This window comes from Molossus molossus, unplaced genomic scaffold, assembly GCF_014108415.1.
Source record: "Molossus molossus isolate mMolMol1 unplaced genomic scaffold, mMolMol1.p scaffold_m16_p_10, whole genome shotgun sequence".
Taxonomy (NCBI): Eukaryota; Metazoa; Chordata; class Mammalia; order Chiroptera; family Molossidae; genus Molossus; species Molossus molossus.
The window spans coordinates 20,538,184-20,557,703 of NW_023425345.1; the positions used below are offsets into that span (position 1 = coordinate 20,538,184).

The 19,520-nt window shown below is 51.3% G+C and overlaps 1 protein-coding gene across 1 annotated transcript in view; it reads right to left on the reverse strand.

The window, feature by feature from the left end:
* VWF (von Willebrand factor) overlaps window positions 1-19,520 on the reverse strand; it is a 125,460-nt gene that overhangs the window by 90,623 nt on the left and 15,317 nt on the right. The window contains exons 7-10 of the mRNA XM_036250841.1: window positions 9,261-9,477; window positions 7,467-7,589; window positions 6,298-6,409; window positions 4,632-4,678 (exon numbers count right to left, since the gene is read on the reverse strand). Of these exons, the coding sequence (XP_036106734.1) occupies window positions 4,632-4,678; window positions 6,298-6,409; window positions 7,467-7,589; window positions 9,261-9,477 (499 nt within the window). The remainder of the gene's footprint in view (window positions 1-4,631; window positions 4,679-6,297; window positions 6,410-7,466; window positions 7,590-9,260; window positions 9,478-19,520) is intronic.

Sequence of the window (19,520 nt, forward strand, 5' to 3'; positions counted from 1 at the left end):
TCCGACAGAGTGGGAGGGGGAGAGAGGGAGAGAAAGGGAGAGAGAGAGAAACATCGATGTGAGAGAGACACATCGACTGGTTGCCTCCCACACAACCCCGACCGGGGCCTGGGATGGACCCACAACCAAGATACATGCCCTTGGCCAGAATCGAACCAGCAACTCATTAGTCCATGGGCCGGAGCTCTAACTGCTGAGCCAACCCGGCCAGGGCAAAAGCAGGTGATTCTTAAAATAACACAAAAAGTAGAACAGCCAGAAGTTAAAGCAGATCTACTACATGAATAAAGATGCTCCCTCACTAAACAAACGAACTCCCATCTGATAAACACCGTACCTCTTCTAAACAAACCCTTTCGTTTGCAGCACGGAGCCTCCAGAGGCTGCTTGCTCAGCTCAGTTGCCCCCACCCTTTTCCAGGCAGCTACAGAAATACCAGCCCACAGACCTTTAGCAAAGCAATTCAGACTTCCTCCCAATGTCAATATTCACTGAAGCCTCCAACTCACAATCGCATAACCTCTACCAAATGTCCAAGGTGCATTTCTAAGGGTCCTGTGAGTATCATCTTGTGTACTGCTCCTCTGAGCTGGCTGCTCATCCTTAGCCCTAGTTTACATATGCAGAAAATAAAGCACAGGGAAAAACTCACCCAAGGCCCCGAAGGAATCAAACAGGGATTTGCACATGGGCATCTGTCTGGCTCCAAGGCTCTAAGCACTTGACACCACCCAGTACTGCCCCTGGGTGGGCTGCTGCAGCTTCTCCTAAGCCTAATTTCATGAGGTCCAAGCCTGGTGTCGCTGATCCTGGGCCCAAGTCAGCAGCTGGGTCGGAAACGGAGACTGAGTAGAGGAAAGCCCTGGCTGTGAACGGTGATGGGCTGGCCGGGCCTAGAGGAGGTAGGAGTCCAGAAGCCCCAGCGTGGGCCGTGCAGACCCTAGGAGGCCTTCCATGGAGTGTAGAAACACATGCTCTCACTAGACAGGCATCGGCCCTGGTTTACTCATCGCTGTTTCTGTTAGCCAAGAGGGAAGCTTACCTTCCTTCCCGGAGGCTTTCAAAGCAGCAGCTTGAATCCCAAGATTGAATGACAGGACTATGTTAGAATGGATTAGAAATTACACCAAACCAAATGTGTAACAAGTGTACCAAGGCTCTACCCTCCTCCTGCAGACTGCACGGGTCCACTGGCCTCCCACACCACTAAGCCCAAGGCAGGTTCTGGCTCTGTCTCGCCCTCCTGCCCCCTCTGCCCCATCCACATCCTACCCTACCCCACTCCTCCCCATTCATCGCTCCTGTGGGCATCGGCCTGAACCTCCTTGACAAAGCGGCTGCGGCTGTGTGTCAGTCACAACAGATTGAGAAACTGAGGCTGAAAATGACTAAGCAGTTAGCCAAAAGTCAGCCAGCTAATGAGTGGTGGAACTGGAGTTCCCGCCAGGCTGCCTGCATCCCCAGCCCATGTCCCAGCCCCAACACTGGGCCACCTCTCTGTGCTTGTAGGATTTGGGACACAAATGGAAAGCCCTCCAGTTACACCTTCCAGTTCCTCAAGAGAACCTGCCACACTCTTCTGTTGGGAGCTTGACTTTCCACAACCAGGAAATAGTCCCTGTTAACAGGCATGCTCCTTCCTCATTTACCCTAACCAAACATGTATGGTTCAATGGGAACCAAATTAGCAGAGCTGCTCTGGACAGTATGTTTTGCAGAGGAAGGGACAAGAGGCTCAGGGCTACAGAAGGGGAGTCTGCAGGGATGGGGAAACCACAGTTTTGCCTGGACTGCCTGGTGCCTAACCAGGATAGAGGTGTGAGCGAGCAATGAAGATCTCAAGAGCATGTCACAGAAGCTCCTGCCCCTCCCCACGTAGACTGGGCAAGTGTTTTCTCTCTTCCACTCTCCATACACAACACTCTGCTAAATAGCTTCTGAGATGCCCCATGGCCCCCACATACTGTATTTGTGTCTTTTTGTGATCCCCTCCCCTTGTGTGCAGACAGACATGCTGACCTCCTTCTAGTAAATATAATACAGCCAAAGTGAATGATGTCACTTTGGAGATCAGGGCTTTAACAGACTGGCTTCGCCCTGGCTGGTTTGGCTCAGCGGTTGGAGCGTTGGCCTGTGGACCAGAGAGTCCTGGGTTCAGTTCCCACTAGGGGCACGTACCAAAAAAAAAAAGACTGTGCTTCTGTCTTGGCTGTTCTCCCTCACTCTCTCTGACATCATTCATTCTGGAGGAAGCGAGCTGTCATGTCATGAGGCTGCTCCAGGGAGGAGTCCACATAATGAGAGACCAAAGCCTGCCAAGCATTGCATGAATGAGTTTCAGAGTGATCCCCTCACCCTGATGGAGACTTCAGATAAGACCACAGCCCAGTCAATAAGTTGACTGCAATTTCAGAGCAACCTTGGGCCACACCTGGACTCCTAACATGCAGAAACCCTGAGATAATAGATGTGTGTTGTTCGCCAAGTTTGGGGGTAATTTGTTACACAGCAATAGACAGCTCGTATAATCTTAATTACATTCCAGAGAATCAAAACCCAGCTCTCTATTTCTGAGACTCAGCACCCGCTCTTCCAGGGACTGCAAAGAAGCCCCAGTCTGCTCTTTGCTTGACTAGGAAAGCCAAGCATATCCCCTTCTAGAACCTTCCCATCAGAAGTTCTGCAGCAATTACCACACTGGGGGCATAAGACAGCCCCACTGCCAGCTGACTCATGGAGAGCTGTATAAATGTGCCTGTGTGCATAGGTTGAAATGGACTGGGAGGCAACAGCCAACTAAACTCCAGAACTAGAAGTAGAGGGTCAGAGCCAAGGCCTTGAATATGCAGAGCAATAGCTTAGTAGTGGTGTTGGCAAAACATCAACCCACTCAGTAGACCGCAGAGTTGGAGCTGGTTATCCTCCCATCAAGGCTTCAAGAAAATTTCTTGTATCCTCAGCAAAGCTGTTTTCTAATTTTTGAATTGAAGACCAAGGGATTGTATTGTCCACCCCAGACCAAGCATTCCCTCGTGTATAGTGGGTGTTCAAATAATTGCTGGAAGGATGGATGGATGGATGGATGGATGAATGGATGGATAAATGGTGGATGGATGAATGGAAGATTCTCCCTATAGAAAGTGGTTATTAAAAATTCCTAATCTGGTAGTCAGTCTGACAAAATACAATGAGCTGAATTCCTAATTCCATATGCTATGGCTCACAGATCTTACATATTATTTAGATAGCAAAAGTTTTTTCACAGGTCAATTGCAGCAACTTCATATGTCTTTCAAAGGGCTCCTTAGGTCTTTCACAGGGTTTAATTATGTTAAATTGGAGCACTTACAAGGGCAATCATTTGTCCTTTCTGCTTCCTTCAAGAATTGCACAGATGAGAAACTGGCTAGTTGGCCATTCCTGGGCCAGATTAATTGACCTACCTCCAGTGCCAACTTTCCATCTAGTTCCAGAATTTTCCCAGTGTCGCGGGCACTGGGTAAGGTCCTAAGTGACCCTAAAGCCACAGACCCCAAATATGATCTCAGATATCCAAGCTCAACCCCCTGTTAGCCCACCAAAGCCAATGCGGCCTCTTGGGGAAGCTGTTTGCCTTGCGATTTTTTATTGCACTCTAAACATGGGGACCCACAAAGCAGTATCCAGCATGCAAGCTGAGGCTGAGCTGGTCTTTAACTAAGTGTGGGGCCTCTCCAGAGCTCATGAAGGATGGGAAAGATCCCCCTGCAAAGGGATGAATCAAGGACTAGGAGGAAAGTAAAGGGAAGGGCAAAGTAGAAGTCAGGCAGTTGTGAATTTGAATCCTGTTTCTGTTGCTTAGCAGCTGTGTGATCTTGGGCAAGTTATTCAACCTCTCTGGGTCTGTTTCATCTTTTGTAAAATGAGAATAAATTGTACCTGCCTCATAGGTTGTTGTGATGAGAAAATACATGTAAAGTGCTTTGCATGTTGCCTAACACATAGCAAATGTCACATGAGTGACCACAAAGGGGGAAACCATCAGGAGAAGAGCCATGGTCCTTGGAGAGGGGGGTGAAGCAGAAGGGAGCTTTGAATGGGCAAAGTTTGCAGTAAATAAAATATAAAGTTTGAGGCCAAACAGAGGAGAAAGTAAAGGGCAGAGATTATACGACAACTTTTCCTAAATAGATTTTTCCATGATGGGGACAAGGTAGGAGGAATTATTTGGTGGTCCAATTTTCCTAGCTCTTGAACTATGACAAGGTCTTGATATCAGGCATTCCAGAAAATTCCAGGAATTCTCACTTCAACCGTAAAGAATTACCAGGCCCTTCTTCCTCTTACTTTTCCAAAGAATTTGAGTCATCTTTGTTCAGTCAACTGTGACCTCACAGTTTTTACAGTCCATTCAACCTTAATCCTTTTCTCATCAGGTGATGAAAAAAGAAAAACTTTAGCCCAGGTGCATTCTCCCTCAGCTGGCCCATGAGTGGGTTGGCACAGCTGGTATCTAAAACCAGAGCTGTGGTCAAGGGGTGTATCCAGCCCATGCAGAGAAGCCGCCTGCTCCCTGCCTTGATGTGTGGCTAGTAAGGCAGGTCGTGCCTCTCCATCCAGAGCAGGCAGAGGATGAGCAAAAGGTCGCCTACCTGGACATTCTTCGTTGCTGCAGATCCACAGGCTATTTCGGCAAATGCTGTTGGGGAGAGAAGCACAAGTCATTTTTGGCAGTTCTGCAAAGGTTCATGATCGGTTTGGGAGTTCCCCACAGATACCACAGCCCCCCAAAGGAAGGGAGAGGGAGAAGAAAGGAGCTAATGCTGGAGGGTGATTATGAGGTGAAAAGTGTATAGTACAGGGCTTTGGCCACGAGCAACCTTAGAGATAGTGCCCAATGGAAGAAACCCTGACAGAGAAATAGACAAAACAAAAAAGCTAGGGGGTCCAATGTCCCTACCCAGGCACTAAGCAATCAAATTCTTCCACCCACCCTGGCGGGGTGGCTCAGTTGGTTGGGGTTGCAGGTTCAATCCCCAGTCAGGGTACACATGGGAGGCAACTGATCGATGTTTCTCTCTTACATTGATGTTTCTCTCTCTCTCCCTTCCTCTCTCTAAAATCAATAAAAGCATATCCTTGGGTGAGAATTTTAAAAATTAATTCCTCTCCCCCAACCTTAAAAGCATGTGTTCACACACACACACACACACACACACACACACACACACACTGGAAGAGAGGAAGAGAGAGTCGTTGAAAGGGTTAACACCAAGAATCATGTTGGGCGGCCCTTGGAGACTCCTAGCAGACTGCCAAGCAGGAGGAGAGAGCAAAGAGAAGAGACCTGGAGACGAAAGGGGGAGTTATCTCCTCCAGCATAGAGGCAGGTGAAGTTAACCAGAGGAAACATCCAGAGGAGCTGCTTCTTTTTACGTGCATTTTTTTCTTATTTTTATTGATTGATTTTAGAGGGAGAGAGAAACAACGACCTGTTGTTCCACTTATTTATGCATTCATTAGTTGATTCTTGAAAGTGCCCTGACCTGGGATTGAACCTGAAACCTTGGCGTTTTGAGATGATGCTCTAACCAACTGACCTACTCAGCCAGGGCCAGAGGAGCTTCTTGAGGAAATGATTTGAGCTAAGCAGAGGCAGCAGCCCAGTCTGGGCCTGGCCGATTGCAGGGAACCATGGAGTGTAGGCCTGCGTGAGTGTCCATGGACACTGCTGCGTCCTTCCACCTAGTAGATAAATGATCTCAAGGGAAGGACTGCCTGTGGCTTGCTGACTGTTACATAGTCCCTCTTCAAAAAGAGGGTCATTTATTATAGCATAGTTTGCAGGAAAACTAGAGATGTCGTTTGCATGTAAGTCTTTTTCTCCCTGATCTGGCCTCCTCTAAGCATGTTTGTTTTGTTTAATTTTTTTCTCTATTGATTTTCAGAAAGAGAGAAAGGAAGAAGTAAAGAGAGATAAAAATATCCATGAGAGAGAGCATGGACTGGCCACCTCCTGCATGCCCCCCACTGGGGAGCAGCCCACAACCTGGGCATGTGCTCTGACCGGGACTCGAACCAGCAACCACTTGGTGCATGGGTTGATGCTCAACCACTGAGCCTCACCAGCCGTGCTAGCATATTTGTAATATAATCCTTGCTTTCAATCATTGACTTCCACACCCTTTCCCCAACCTCCCCCACCCCATCTGAACTTCCCCCTCAGCCCAGGCCAGGTCCTCTTCCCTGCTGCTGCCCCTGCCGCCTCAGCTTCCCCCTCGGCATCCCCCCCCCAGACCACACTGCACCCCCACTTACCAGGTGTTGCAGTCTCGGGAGAGGGAGGCGCCTGGCGGGTACCGCTTCCCTGAATGCACGCAGGAGCACTCCTCTCTGTCCACACAGCGGCCTTCATCGAGGAGCTGGCCCTCTGGGTGCAAGGGCATCAAGGCACAGACTCAACACTGTCCCCAACGTTACTTGTCTCACAACTATAGACTCCCCATGGTGATCACCAGCTTAGGGCTTCTTCCAGGAAGCTCAGAGAATTGCTCTGTGAGGTTACCCTTTCCCATTAGGCCAATATGAGGGAGGGCTTGTTAATGGAGAAACAGGGGAAGAGTTTTGTTCAAAGCCTCTCAGTAGGGAAGTCATGAGTCTAGGCTGAGGACTGCTTCCAGGAAGTTCGGAGGACGTGTGTGACATTTACCTTCCACACTAACGCCATGAGAAAGGGGAAGATAAGTCATCTCCCTTCTACAGGTGAAATCAAGACAAGAGCTTTGTCCAAGGTCTTCCGATAGAGAAGTCATGAGTCAAAGCACACAGGACTCACTTTGAATCGTTCAACAGTCTCTCCTGAGAAAGACTCTCCAGCGCTGAGCTCTTTTGCAGCTGAGCTCATATGGCAAACCCAGAAAACATTTTCAAATACCTTTCTCCTAGCCCTGGCCGATTTGGCTCAGCGGTCAGAGCATCGGCCTTCGGACCAAAGGGCCTCGGCTTTGACTCCAGTCAAGGGCACATACCTGGGCTGCAGGTTTCCCCAGCCCCCACCAGGGCTGTGCGGGAGGCACCCAATCGATGTGTCTTTCTCAGCATTGATGTTTCTCTCTCTACCTCCCTCCCTTCCACTCTCTCTAAAAAATTTTAAAATCAATGCAAAAAATATTATAAAACATCCTTCTCCCAGACCAGTTCCCTGACCCTTCCCTGAGAAAACAGAACTGCCATGAGATCGGGCCACATACCCAGACCGTGCTCCCGCGTCCTAGACACACGTGCTGTCATGAATGCAGTACAACGAGAAAACATGAATTAAAAATAAATCCCAGCTCCATCCTGACCGCTCTGTATGAAGACTTGTAAAAACTAAATGAAAGGCCTGTGACGTCAGCAACGGGAACTAACGCAAGTGGCTTTCAACCGACTTCCCCAAGCCGGGAGCACCAGGTCTCAGGTTCGGAAGTCAATGGGAAGTGTATTACCAGGGCAGCTGCAGCCGTCCACACATTGCTCCTGACACACTTCACTGATGTGCTGGCTCTGGCAGGTTCTGGTGCAAGGGGACACGCACTCCTTGTACTCCATGCCCGCAGGGCACTCCGGTCCTGGAACAGAGAGTGCGGGAGTCTCCCCGGAGCAGTCCCCTCCACGCAGCATCTCACAAGCCACACCTAAGCCCCTGTGGTCTGCTTCCCTCTGTCTCATGGGCCCCAGGGGCCCTCTCCATCCCAATGACACCCCAGTGGCCAATGGCCCTTCCAAGGCTGTTCCACCCAACCACCCTCCCTTGAAGGAGCATCTTTCGTCTTGTAGAAGCCTAAGACCAAGCAGGGTCTCCGGAGACCACCCCTTCCTCTTGGTCGTCTGTTCTCCATGAACAACTTGGTTTATCTTTTTTTGCCCCCCTATGCTCTGTCCCTTTCAGCTAAAACCCTCTCAGGGTGATGCCAAACTCCTCTAGGCTGAAATGAATGGCCTCATGGGGCCAAGCGAGGAGTACATGAGGTCTTCATCACATTCTCCTCTGAGGTCCCTCTTCCTCATAAAGGTGGCCCCAATCAAATGTTCCACCCCGTACAAGGCATATGCCAGTCACAGCCCCCTCCCTATACTGATTCCCACTGAGCTACAGGATTGCCTTCAGAGCTTGCCACCCAAGCCTCTGTCCTCCCCGCGGGACACAGCAACTCGTGGGTCAGGGCTGGCTCTCTCCCTCTCTCTCCAACCCCATGTCTGTCTGATGCCCAGGCCAACTGAAGGGCTGGAACTCTTTTCTGGGTTTCACAACACCAAATAACTGTCCCGAAACCCTTCTTCTCCAAGATACCTCAGGTACCTCCCCCAGCCTATCCCCAAAGGCCTAAGAGAACAGCCTCCACCTTCTGAGAAGGGGCCAGCAGCCCATAGCCACCTTTCTCACATTCCCCAGTGAGCATGAAAACTCTAACTTATAAGCTGAGAAACCCAAACTGAAACTGTGTGTGTGGTATAAACAGCGGCCGACTCGCCACCTCCATCAGCCCGTAGGACCCGTGTAATTACGGCAGACTAGCTGCTCGTCTGCACGGCTCCGACCAGTGCATAGTCTGGGGAGAGTGGGCTTCTTGCAAGGTGACCGGACAAGCTCCTATTTAATCATGATAATTTGGGGATAGTGCTAAAGCCAATGACTAGGGACCCAATGAGATTAAAAGATCAAAACCACAGGCGCCATGAGGTGAGGCGGAGGGAGTGGGGAGCCCTGGGCCTGGAGGACAGAAGGCTGATTTAATGAAAGGGAGGAACTTAATGAAAGCCTGTCAGGATCTCCAGGATCACCAGGGACAGCCTGGCCCACTCCCTGCTCTTCGTCGATTCAGACAGGCAGTCAGCAAAGACAGTCGGTGAAGCTGCCACACTGCTGAGATTCTGGTCGCAGACAGAGAACGTTTTTGTATCCAGGGGACAGATTTTCTGAGGGAGTCGTGGGGAACCAAATGAGGCATGACGTGAGAACAGAGGCAGGCGAAATGACACAGGGACCTTGGGAAGGCCGTTCAGGCCTCATCACAGCCTTGAAGGGAGGGGACGTCCCCTGTGGACCAGCACGCTGCGGCCAGGTGACAAAGGGCAGGGGCCGTGTAGGAACTGAGTCCAGAAACGTGGGGGCTTTGCAGGCACTGGCTGGCTGGGGTATGGTGACGCACACAATTGTCATGCAGGCTGAGAGCTTCCTAAGGGCACCCCAGGACAGACACCACCTTCCCCAGGCCCCAGGGAGGGTGGCAGTGACTCACGGCATGCGCTGTGCTTGGTCCAGCCATACAGCACCATCCCATGCTGCGCACAGGCCCGGGCATACTCTAGGAGGGCCGCACAAGGACACCTCAGCCCCTGGGTGCACGTGCACAGGGTCCTTTCACACAGGGCCACGAAAGGCTCGGGTGCCACCAGCGGGTGGCAGCGGGCGAACACCGAGGCGCTCTTCAGAAGCTGGCACTGCTCCCACGGGCCCTGCAGGAACAAGATGCCACCTCAGTGAGGGCTGCAGCATGTGACCCTGACTCTTCGCTGTTTCATCAGTGTCCCCTGAGTGTGGCTCTGTGGGGACCTCGCCCTGCCCTGGACACAAGGAAGTTTCCTCACATAGGGACAGTGCCTGGTACACAGTAGGTGCTTATCAACAGTGATCCTATTAAACAGTCCATCAATCAACGAAGGTTACCACCTCAACAGAGCCCTGGAAATGCGGAGTCCAAGGCCCTTGAGCTGCGGTGACAGACAGTGTCCCCTGAAGGGAAAGAGCAGAGAGGGAGAAAGTAGTGGAAAGAAAGCTGAACTTGGAGTTCGTGTGGCTCCAGAGTCCAGGAAGGCTGATCGGCTCCAGTTTTGCACTGACCTAGTCACCTCTGCTCCCTGGCATTGGTCTTCTCCACCGTAAATAAGGTGGGACAAGTTTTATAAAGTAGACATTCCTGGGTCTTATGCCCAGAGATTAAAGTTCAGTATGATGGGGACAGAGTTCAGCAATTTTTTTTTTTCAACATTTCCTAGAAGACTCCTGGGACCAGCGGGACCAGTTCCCATCATCAGACACATGCTAGGAGTCTACACACTGCCCCAGGGACACTACCAGGCCAGGGCTCTTCTTGGGTTCTAGCACTTTGTTGATACCCCCAACCCAATAACACAAGGCAGGCTTGGAACTGTTGTCCTTGATTATTCCTGTAACACGTCGGTATAGATAAACACTCCTATATGTCACATTTGCAAACATCTCTGCACTGTGTGTTTCAATGATTCTAAATGCGGGATGCAGCTTACAGCTGATATCATACTTGAACTGGCAGCTTTTTCTTCCTAAGTGACGCACAGGGAATAATGGTGTGTCTTCGAATCAACAATGTCTTTGATTTGATGCTACACAGTATTGCCACTAGAAACGACCCCCACGGGGCGTGTCATTTCTTCCAGCACAGGCGCCTCTGCGGCAGGAAGCCAGCAGTCAGCGAAAGGACTTCAGCTGAAAAGTGGTGCTGTGGAGGGCCTGGGGGAACAGAAATCTGACCCAGTGGTGCTCATCCTCTCCAAGAGCCTCCCTGGCAGCACCAGGGACAGGGACTTGCTGTGGTCCCAGGAGAACCTGTGTCCTGAGCTGGGGCCCTGCCCCCGCCCCAGCCGCAGAGCCTGCCATCAGAACCAGGCAGGCAGGGCCGAATGTCACAGACACGCCCTGATTGCAGCAGACCCAGGAAGGCGGAGGAGGCACGAGGTGGCCCAGGGCCCGATGGCCCAAGCAGCTGGGTGTAGCTGGCTCCCTCTGCACCTTAGAAAGCTGCAGCTGCAGACTCCTGGGTGAGGATGATTAGCAGCTCTGCAGTTGGAGGCTAAGTGCTGACAGCAGACCCCCCCCCCCCCCCCGGGACCCGCCTTCCTGACTCACTCCTCTCAGGTTGGAGGCCCGGGTCCAGTTCTGCCTCTTCCCCACGCTAGCAGTGTGACCTCGAGCTGTTCATGTACCCCCATCTCCCCTGGAAAACGGGGATAGTGATAATAGTGCCTCCCTAAAAAGACTGAGGTGAAGGTTGAATGGAACGATGCCTGTAAAGGTTTAGACTAATAAATGGTGACCCCATGTCATCATCGTCATTGATATCTTGGCCACCAGAGAGATCCCTTCCACTGTCCATCCTGCCATCAGATTTATCCTTTAGAATGGCGAGCAGGTCACCAGCAGGACTGAAGGATATCTTTGACACGTTCCCCAGTCTCCATCTCTCTGGGCTGTATAAGGATGAATGGTTGCCGTGGCAACATTGTCACTTCACTACTATCTTGGGGGCTCCGTGGTGAACAGAAGAACTGCTTTTGTTATTCTTTGATTTGGGAGGGTCACACCCCGCCAGAACAAAGTGGGTATCTTTCTAGTGGACAAATGAGGAAGGACCCACCCTATTGTAATAGGCAGGTGTAAGACTCTCCTGAGGCTCAGGGGAGGAGGCCTCAGCCACACCACCTGCCCCATCAGAAATGACACTCAAATAGTGGGATGACTGGACTCTTAAAGGGCAGCTGAGGCCTCCCTGAGAGAGCCAGATGCCCGGCTCTTGTCTTCTCTTTCCCCACCCACAAGACAAAACCAGAAAACAAACAAAAAGGCAACCCAATGAGTTTTTTTCTAGTGATTGCTGCCATCGCCTTGTCTGTGGGACAGTGGCTTGGCGCCACCTCTGCACCACAGGACTAACTCTGGCCAGCACGCGGACTGGGCACCTGGGGTTCTCACCAGCAGGACACAGTAAAGCCAGAGGAAAGAAGAGATTCAGGCGTCCAGCGTCCCTCCCCTGTCAGAGCGACAGGGGGCAGAGTCCAGCACAGCTCGTCTCCAGCTGGCCCCGGTCCATTTTTTCCTGTTCAGAGGAGAAGTGGGAACAGTGCCCCAGCACACTCCTGGAGCGGTCCCTTGAGGCCTTGAATGGTTTACAGAAAATCTTACAAGAAGGGTGTTTTCTGGTTATTTGTCTGCAGGATGGGCGTGGATTTCTATAGAAACAGCTACCTCCCTTCTTAGAATAATTCCTTTGGCCTCTCTAACATTTGCACCTGAAATCTGGCTAGGATTGCTCTGTCAGCCCTCCAGCCTTCCTCTTCAGCCCTGGCCTGCACTTGGCCTACAAAGGGGACCACAGTCTGAGGGCCGGACAGGACTGCCAGCCACTAGAGCTGCAGCACGGTGGCCCCTCTAGCTGCTATCCCTGCCCCCCAGGCTCCTCCGTTCCATCACAGGTAGCCCTGCCAGCCCAGGCCAGTTCCCAAGAAAAGATGCGCCCACAGACATAAGCCCACGTTGAAACTGACATTGTGTCCTCTCGGATCCAGGGTAAAGGCATCGGCAGGCAGGATGTCAAACCCTCACTCACAAGCATTGGTTGTGTGGCCTCTAGGTCTCGAGCAGTGTGTCCAGGTCAATATAAAAGGCAAATCTGACGATGTCCCAGCCTAGCTTAGAGGGCCAAGTTCCGGCTGCTCAGGAAGGCAGCAAGCCAGGCCACCCAGCGTCTGATTCCAGCCTCCCTCTCAAATCTACCCCTCTCTGCTCCCCATCTCCCACATCACTGGCAGTTTCCTGTTCAGAGACCACTGCATCACCCGCTCCCACAAACTGACCCTTCATAGGCCTGAAGACACCTTCGAAGAACCCAAACCTCCTCAGAGAAACGTGAAATAAATACAGTCCTTCAGATTTAGAAACTGCGGCATGAAGACAGTGAAGGATTTACTAGGCCAGCAGTTCAAGAAGTGTTGTCTAGAGACCCCCACAGACTCCCACTTGGCCAGAACCATTTTCCTAACAATACTGAGACGCCATTCGCCGTTTTCGCTCTCATCCTTTTGCAAGTGCACAGCGGAATTTTCCAGAGGCTATGTGACGTGTGACCTCACAGCAGACCGAGTGCCGGAGCCGAAATCCAGCCGATTTCTCAGAGCCAGACAGGGAAGAGATTCGCAAAGCTGTGAAACTATGCCTTTCTACTCCCTCAACGTGTTTTGTTGTTGTTGTTGGTTTAGAATGTATAGTTATTAAAAAGATGTTATTCATGTAAAATATCATGTGTTTATCATTTTTAAATGAATTAATATGATTTAAATTTCTCAGTTTTAATATCTAATGTAGTCACTACCAATAGCTATAAACCCACTCAAATACAATCTCGTTGGCGTCCTCAATCATTTTTAAGAGCGTAAAGGGGTCTTGAGATGAAACCATTTGCAAACTGCTAAACTAGGGGAGGGGTGACCGAGCAGGACTCAAACCTTGACTCCACGCACAGGCCAGTCACCTGCCACCACACCACAGTTCACACGGTCTTTCACGGCCTTGACGCACCAGCCCCCATGCGTTCCTAGCAGTCAGGGTAGACGACAGTGCGGTTCAGCGGATGTAGCGCGGTCCAGACGCAGCGCGGTTCAGAAGCCTAGCTGCTCTGGGGTCCCAACCCCCTTCCTGCCGAAGTCCGTGACTTCAGGAAAATGGTCAGCTCTCTGCACCTCTGTCCGCTGGCCGTCATAGAGGGAGAGCGTGGGCAGATGGAGGGCTCTCCAGGATCTAGCCTTCTCTTCTCCGTCCCAGGAGCCTCGGTTCCCAGGTTTCCTGTGCACACAGGCGCTGGGAATCCGATTCTGCGCCTCTGCCTTCCTTGCGGCCAGAGCAGCCATGTGACTAAGCCTCGCCCAACAGAATACAAGCAGAAAGGTCCTGTGCAGCTCCAGGACGTGTCCTCAAAGACGAGGTGCTTCCTTCTCTGCCCCTTCTCTCCCTGCTCCTGGGACGTGGTTGTGATGCCTGAGGCTTGAGCTGCCATGAAATAGAAGCCTGTGCTGAGGACTACAGAGAAATCAGACAGAAGGACCCTGGGTCCCAGCACCGTGGCTGGGGGCCTGTACTGGCCCTGGGCATCCCACCCGAGCCTTTCTACAATGAGAGAGAAATAAACTTCTACAATGTATAAACCATTGTAACTAGGTGTTCCGTCACTCACAGTGGAACCTATTCCTCACATAAACGTTAATACCTACTATATTACATTAAATTTTGCTAAAAATTAAACTAAGTAAGATTACAGGAAGGTAATCAAGTGCTTACAAGTATTAGCATTGGCTTGCTGTCCTATCAGCCCCACAGTTAGAAAATGGCCTCTGCTCAGCTCTCTGCTCAGCCACTCTGGCAGGGAGACAAAAGGACAGTCAGCTAATTAGCACACTTCCAGCATCTGCCTGGCTCCCTGCCCAGCAGGCGTCAGCTCCTCTGTCTTCTTCTCTCTGGTCTGTGGTGCTAGAAGCTGGCGAGAGGGAGCTCCAGCCCCAGCTCCATCAATCCATGACCTCATCCTGCCCGGGCGGTGCGCAGACCTGCTTGCGGCCCATCTAATCACATTGCCGGGTCATTACAGAAGGCCAGGCCTCCTCGCCGGAGGGGCCATGCCACTGCAAGGGAGAGGGGGAGAAAAGACACACACCTCACTGGTGGCCAGTGGGGGAGGGGCGGAGAGGAGAAAAAGCTGTAACGGGAGCTCTAAAACTTAGCCATTGTGTTTGTCCCCAAAGAGCTGACAAAGGAGAAGGGAGGGGGCAGTCCTGGGACCGAAGTGAACAAAGAAAGGACAGGCTGATATATGAAGTGCCAGATTGTTCAGCCAGGCCCTGATCTTTCCAGCCCTGGTGTGGGTGCCTTGTGGCCGCCCCTGGAGGAGGTGTGGAGGCGCCCAGAGCCTGAACTGGTCCAAACTAGTGGGCACAAGAATTCGTCCCCGGGGCAGGGCGTCGTTTCTCATTGGTCGCCTGCGTGGATGAGGGAGGGTTCCTGTGTCTATTTATAACTCTGGCTGGCCTGGGATTCCCACCCACATTCTAAGATCTGGCTCAAAAAGACCCCATGAAACTGGTTGATAGATTTCTACCACATGGATGGCTTTTGCAGAGTCAGACATTCCTCTCTCTCTCTCTCTCTCTCTCTCTCTCTCTCTCTCTCTCTCTCAGATAGTGGGGTACAGCCCTCATGAGAAGTACAGTAACTGGATATGTCTCAGAAGCTCCAGCCCTCAACAAGATTCTCCTCACCCTCTTCCAGGTCTCCTGGGAGGCCTCTGAGCAATTCTCAGGGGTCAAGGCAGGGCTCAGCTGACCGGGAGGACAAGGGCCAAGTACTGCCCGGGTTCCCAGTCTGGGGTCTGCCTGAGCTCTGGGGATGGAACCCTCCACCCATCCTGCTCTCAGTAAGGAAAGACATTCCGCTCTTATCACAGAGCTCCTTCCCCTGCAGCGCCGTTACACGTACCATTCTCTAGGCAAGTCAGCATTTACTACCCAAGACAGCACCTGTGGGGTTCTCTTTCATGGTTGTTCAATTTCTATGTGTCTTGTCCCTTGAATAAGATTGCAAATCCACCTTGCACAGATTTCGTATCACCCAAACCATACAACACATTTCAATGAATACGTACTAGGGGCACCGTGGGGTTCTTGCCCATTCTTGTCCTCCCCCCGGGGAAGAAGAAGGGAAAGAAAGCCGCTTAGGAAATATTCCGTTAAGGGTTTTGAGACTATTATGTTAGAGAAGCATTTGAACTGAAAGCTTGAGTACTAGGCCTTATCTGACCCTCCTCAACGGTTTGTCAAATAAGTACCCTAAAAGGCCAAGCAAGTACTGCTTAATTTGAGGGAAATCTTTGAAACCTTGTAGCAGCCCCTGATCCCTGCCTGAAGGGTAGACCATCCCCATACAAGGCACAGTGACTACGGTCACCCCTGCCCCACCACAAGCCCATGGGCTCACTGTCCCTCCTCTTGCTTTGGGTTCAGAAGAGTGAGTTTTCTCTAAAGGAAAGGGGTGCTTTCTCAGTGTTGGGTAGCGCTCAGTTCACCTTGCAGAGGGAGGGCTGAAATGCAGAACAGGGACTAAGTACCTGAAGACACAGAGGATCGAGGACACCAGGGGCAGCACCCTAGATTCTTGGACCTCAGCAAAGCAGGCGAAGTAAGTCCTCCCTCTTTAGCCCACATGTAACTGAAGGGAGACTGAGGGAGCAGGTCTCACTCCAACAGGGATAAAGGTGTGTGTGTGTGTGTGTGTGTGTGTGTGTGTGTGTGTGTGTTTTCAAACCCCAATTCTGGGCTACACATCAGTGGAACACAGTGAGTGGCTACCCTGTCCATAAGCCAGGCCAAGTCATGGTTCTCTCTTCTGACAACTAACTACACTGGGGGTCCTGGGTCTTCCCTTGAGATTTATTGACCTTCCCTGGACCAGACTCTCAGACCACAGTCAGTTTGTCTATGAATCACAACGATTCTACCAAGCAAATGCATGAAACAAAGTCTTTCCAATCTCCAAGAAAAATCCACTCCAGACCAAACACTCAATTTAGTGAATAGAAGAGTCAGGGAGTGGAAGCAGGGTGCCAGGAGTAGACCTGGCCCGTGCACCCCCAGCTCTGCCAGGGCACCTCTGCCAAGACCTGGGCTTAACTTACCTCTCCTGACCTGTGAGCTCCCCCTCAACACAACTGTGAGCAGAAACACTATAAAGAACTTTGCAGGTCTCTACTTTGCAAATAAAAGGCTAGGGCAATGTTTCATGAGGACACGATGAGTGAATTGTATTGTCCTCAACAAAACGGGTATTTTGTGTGCCTCTTTGTGCTATTAAGGAGACATATTATGGTTATTCAAAGTACACATGAGTGTTTACAAATACTAGCTCATGCAGGACAGGTGACTCCCTGCAGGGAAGAGGGTTACAGGTGAACAGCGTGTTATTTCAGAGGAAGGGGAAGGGGAGCAAATGTGAAGACAGTTGAGTTACCTGCAGCAAAAGTACCAAAGGAATAATGATTGTGTTCACCAAACAAACACTAAATTCGGGGCCAGTGGACAACAGGTAATCTGGGACTGTCCGTGACTAGTGGTCGTACAAGTGGGTGGGAGCCCTGAACAAGACATGGAAAAACTAGACTGAAAGGATTTTGCTTCCCCCTGTATTTGAGGGCATGAGGGAGAGCTTTAGCTTCAAATGGGAATAAAAAGAAAGGAGAGATGTATCAGGGAACCAAGATGTGCTGCATAGGGCTGAGCTCTGCAAGAGAACTGGAAAGATCCCAGCAAGGATGTCTCAAAGATTTGACTCTTACATCGCAGTTATAGCATCACCTGTCTATCAGGATAGATCCTGTGGAGAGCATGCCTGCAGTGGGCTAGGGGCTGGACTAGATAGCCCCTTGAGTTATCATGAACCTGTTTCTAACATCAATAAAGATAAATTTCTTCTGCTCCAGACACCTGCCCGAGGTTGATGCTGCTGACAGATCATTTGCCCCTGGGGCTGAGTAACAACTGGTGCCCTTAGTCTTCTCAAGGAAGATTGGGCATCTTGAGGACCAACTCTGCAGAGGTGCAAGGAGAAGACCTTTTGCAGGCGGCAGCAAAAGCAGGATTTGGCCTTCCGCTCCGGGGAGGTGATCCTAGGGAGGAGGGTTGCAGGGACCATGCCTCCCAGTGGAAGTGAGGCCCAAGCCATGGGCATCCAGTATGTTCTGCAGGTCACACAGTGTACAGTGGCCACACACCCAAAGGGCTACCATTCACATCACAGACATCATATATGTACATGCACATTCCATGTACATTTATATTTATGATGGCAATTTCCCAGCAGATGGTGGTAAAGTGTCCTAGGAAGGGTTGCCTTTTTCTAACTAACAAGGGCACTGTATGTACTAGCCCAGCCCCTGGAGCGTGGCCTCCATGTTGCAGAGGGGTCTACCAAAGACAAGATCCCTTCATAATGTTCAGCCTTGTGGACATTCTCCAGGCAGATAGAATTAAAAAAAAAAAAAAAACTTAAAAGAAGACCTAAGGATCTTTCTAAAATGTTTATTGTACAGTAGAGTTGCCTGCAAATTAACATCAATTATTTGAGCACTTAGAGCTTGGAGTTTTCTATTACCAGGCCTGGCCCTGAGCTCCAGACTCCAGCAGTCCTGTCCTGTGTTTGAAAAGCCGAGAAAGCTGCAAATCTGCATATGCACTCAAACAAGCCATTATCAGTCCCAGCAGACAGGCTCTGGGTTGTGTTGGCAAAACAAGGGAACATTCATCCCCTAGGTATTAGTAATATGACCTGGCTCTTGAATGAACTGACTCCTTGCTACCACCTTGGCAAGAGAGGAAGCACCGAGAAGTGGGCGAAGAGACTCCGGGGGAGTGCTTAGGTCGGTGTAGTCTGCCCTGCACAGGCCCTGGAGCCACACGGCAAACACTTGCCAACCACCCCGGTTACCAGACCTGACTTCTGAACCTGAGGCCCAGCGGGACTACACCCGCAGTAAACACTAACACTTCCAAAGATCACAGTTAATCACCTCCCAGGAGAGAAGTCCTGGTATTTCCCAGCCCCAGCCACAGACAAACACTGCCTGATTGGCTAAGACAAAGCCAGGCCTTGCTTCTCAGGTAAACAACCTGAAACCTGGAGTTCGGAGCTGGAGGAGCTCGTGCCTTGGGAGGTCTGGCGTGTTTGGGGGCCTCCGCCCAGCACTAAGACCTTGGTAACCAGTTTCTTAAGCTGCTCCCAGGACACTGGTTAGTAGGGAGTTTTAGCACCCAGTAGACAAATTGAGTAGCAAGCTAGCAGCTGGAGCCCCCAAAAGGCACCCAGGGAGACAAACAAGGTTTGTGGTAGACTCTCCCTCCCTCCTCCTCTCCCCTTCGTCTCTGGGAGACCAAGAGCTCAGCTGGGCCTCAGTCAGGTTCTCCATCTGAAACTCCTGTCTTCACCTCCCACTTCTGTGGATACATGAGACTGTTCCTTTGTACTCTGAGGGTAGGGGAGCATTTGTTCAGCAAAGAGCCGGCCTGTGTTTGCAAAATAAATGTGACAAAAGCTCGTATGTCCTCAAAGAGCCGATTCGGTATAAGAGGTACATGCGTGGCTGGAACCCCCACCTCTCTGGCTCAGGCACCCCCACCCTTGATCTCGCCCCTGCCTAGACACATTAAAGGACAGGAAAGGTGAACCATCAGCCGACCACGGAACTGCAGGTTCGGTAATAAAAGACAGAAACGATAAAATCCCTCCTCCCGTCTCCTCACTGCACATGGTTCTTGAGGGCACTCAATCTGATCCTCACCCATTCAACAAGCAGCTCTGGAAGGAAGTGGGTATCTGTGACTCCCCCTGCCCCCCCCCAGCATGGGTGGTTCAGGCACCTTGGTCTCCTTCCACACATAAGCTGTCCTGAGCTCCCCAGGGGGATGGGGTGATAACTGGGAGGAAGGAGGACAAAAATAAATAAATGGGGGCTCATGCTGTGGCCTCGGCCTCCTTCTCCCCACTCCCCTCTCAACGTGGGGGCACCCCGGTGGGAACACAGACAGAGGGAGGACACCAGGAGGTCTCCGCCCCCTAGTCTCTTCCTCCCAGCAGCCCACACAGGAGACACAGGGCCTTCTCCACCTGCGGACGATGGAGGCGGGGTGCAGTGTTGCCCACACCCTCCCTG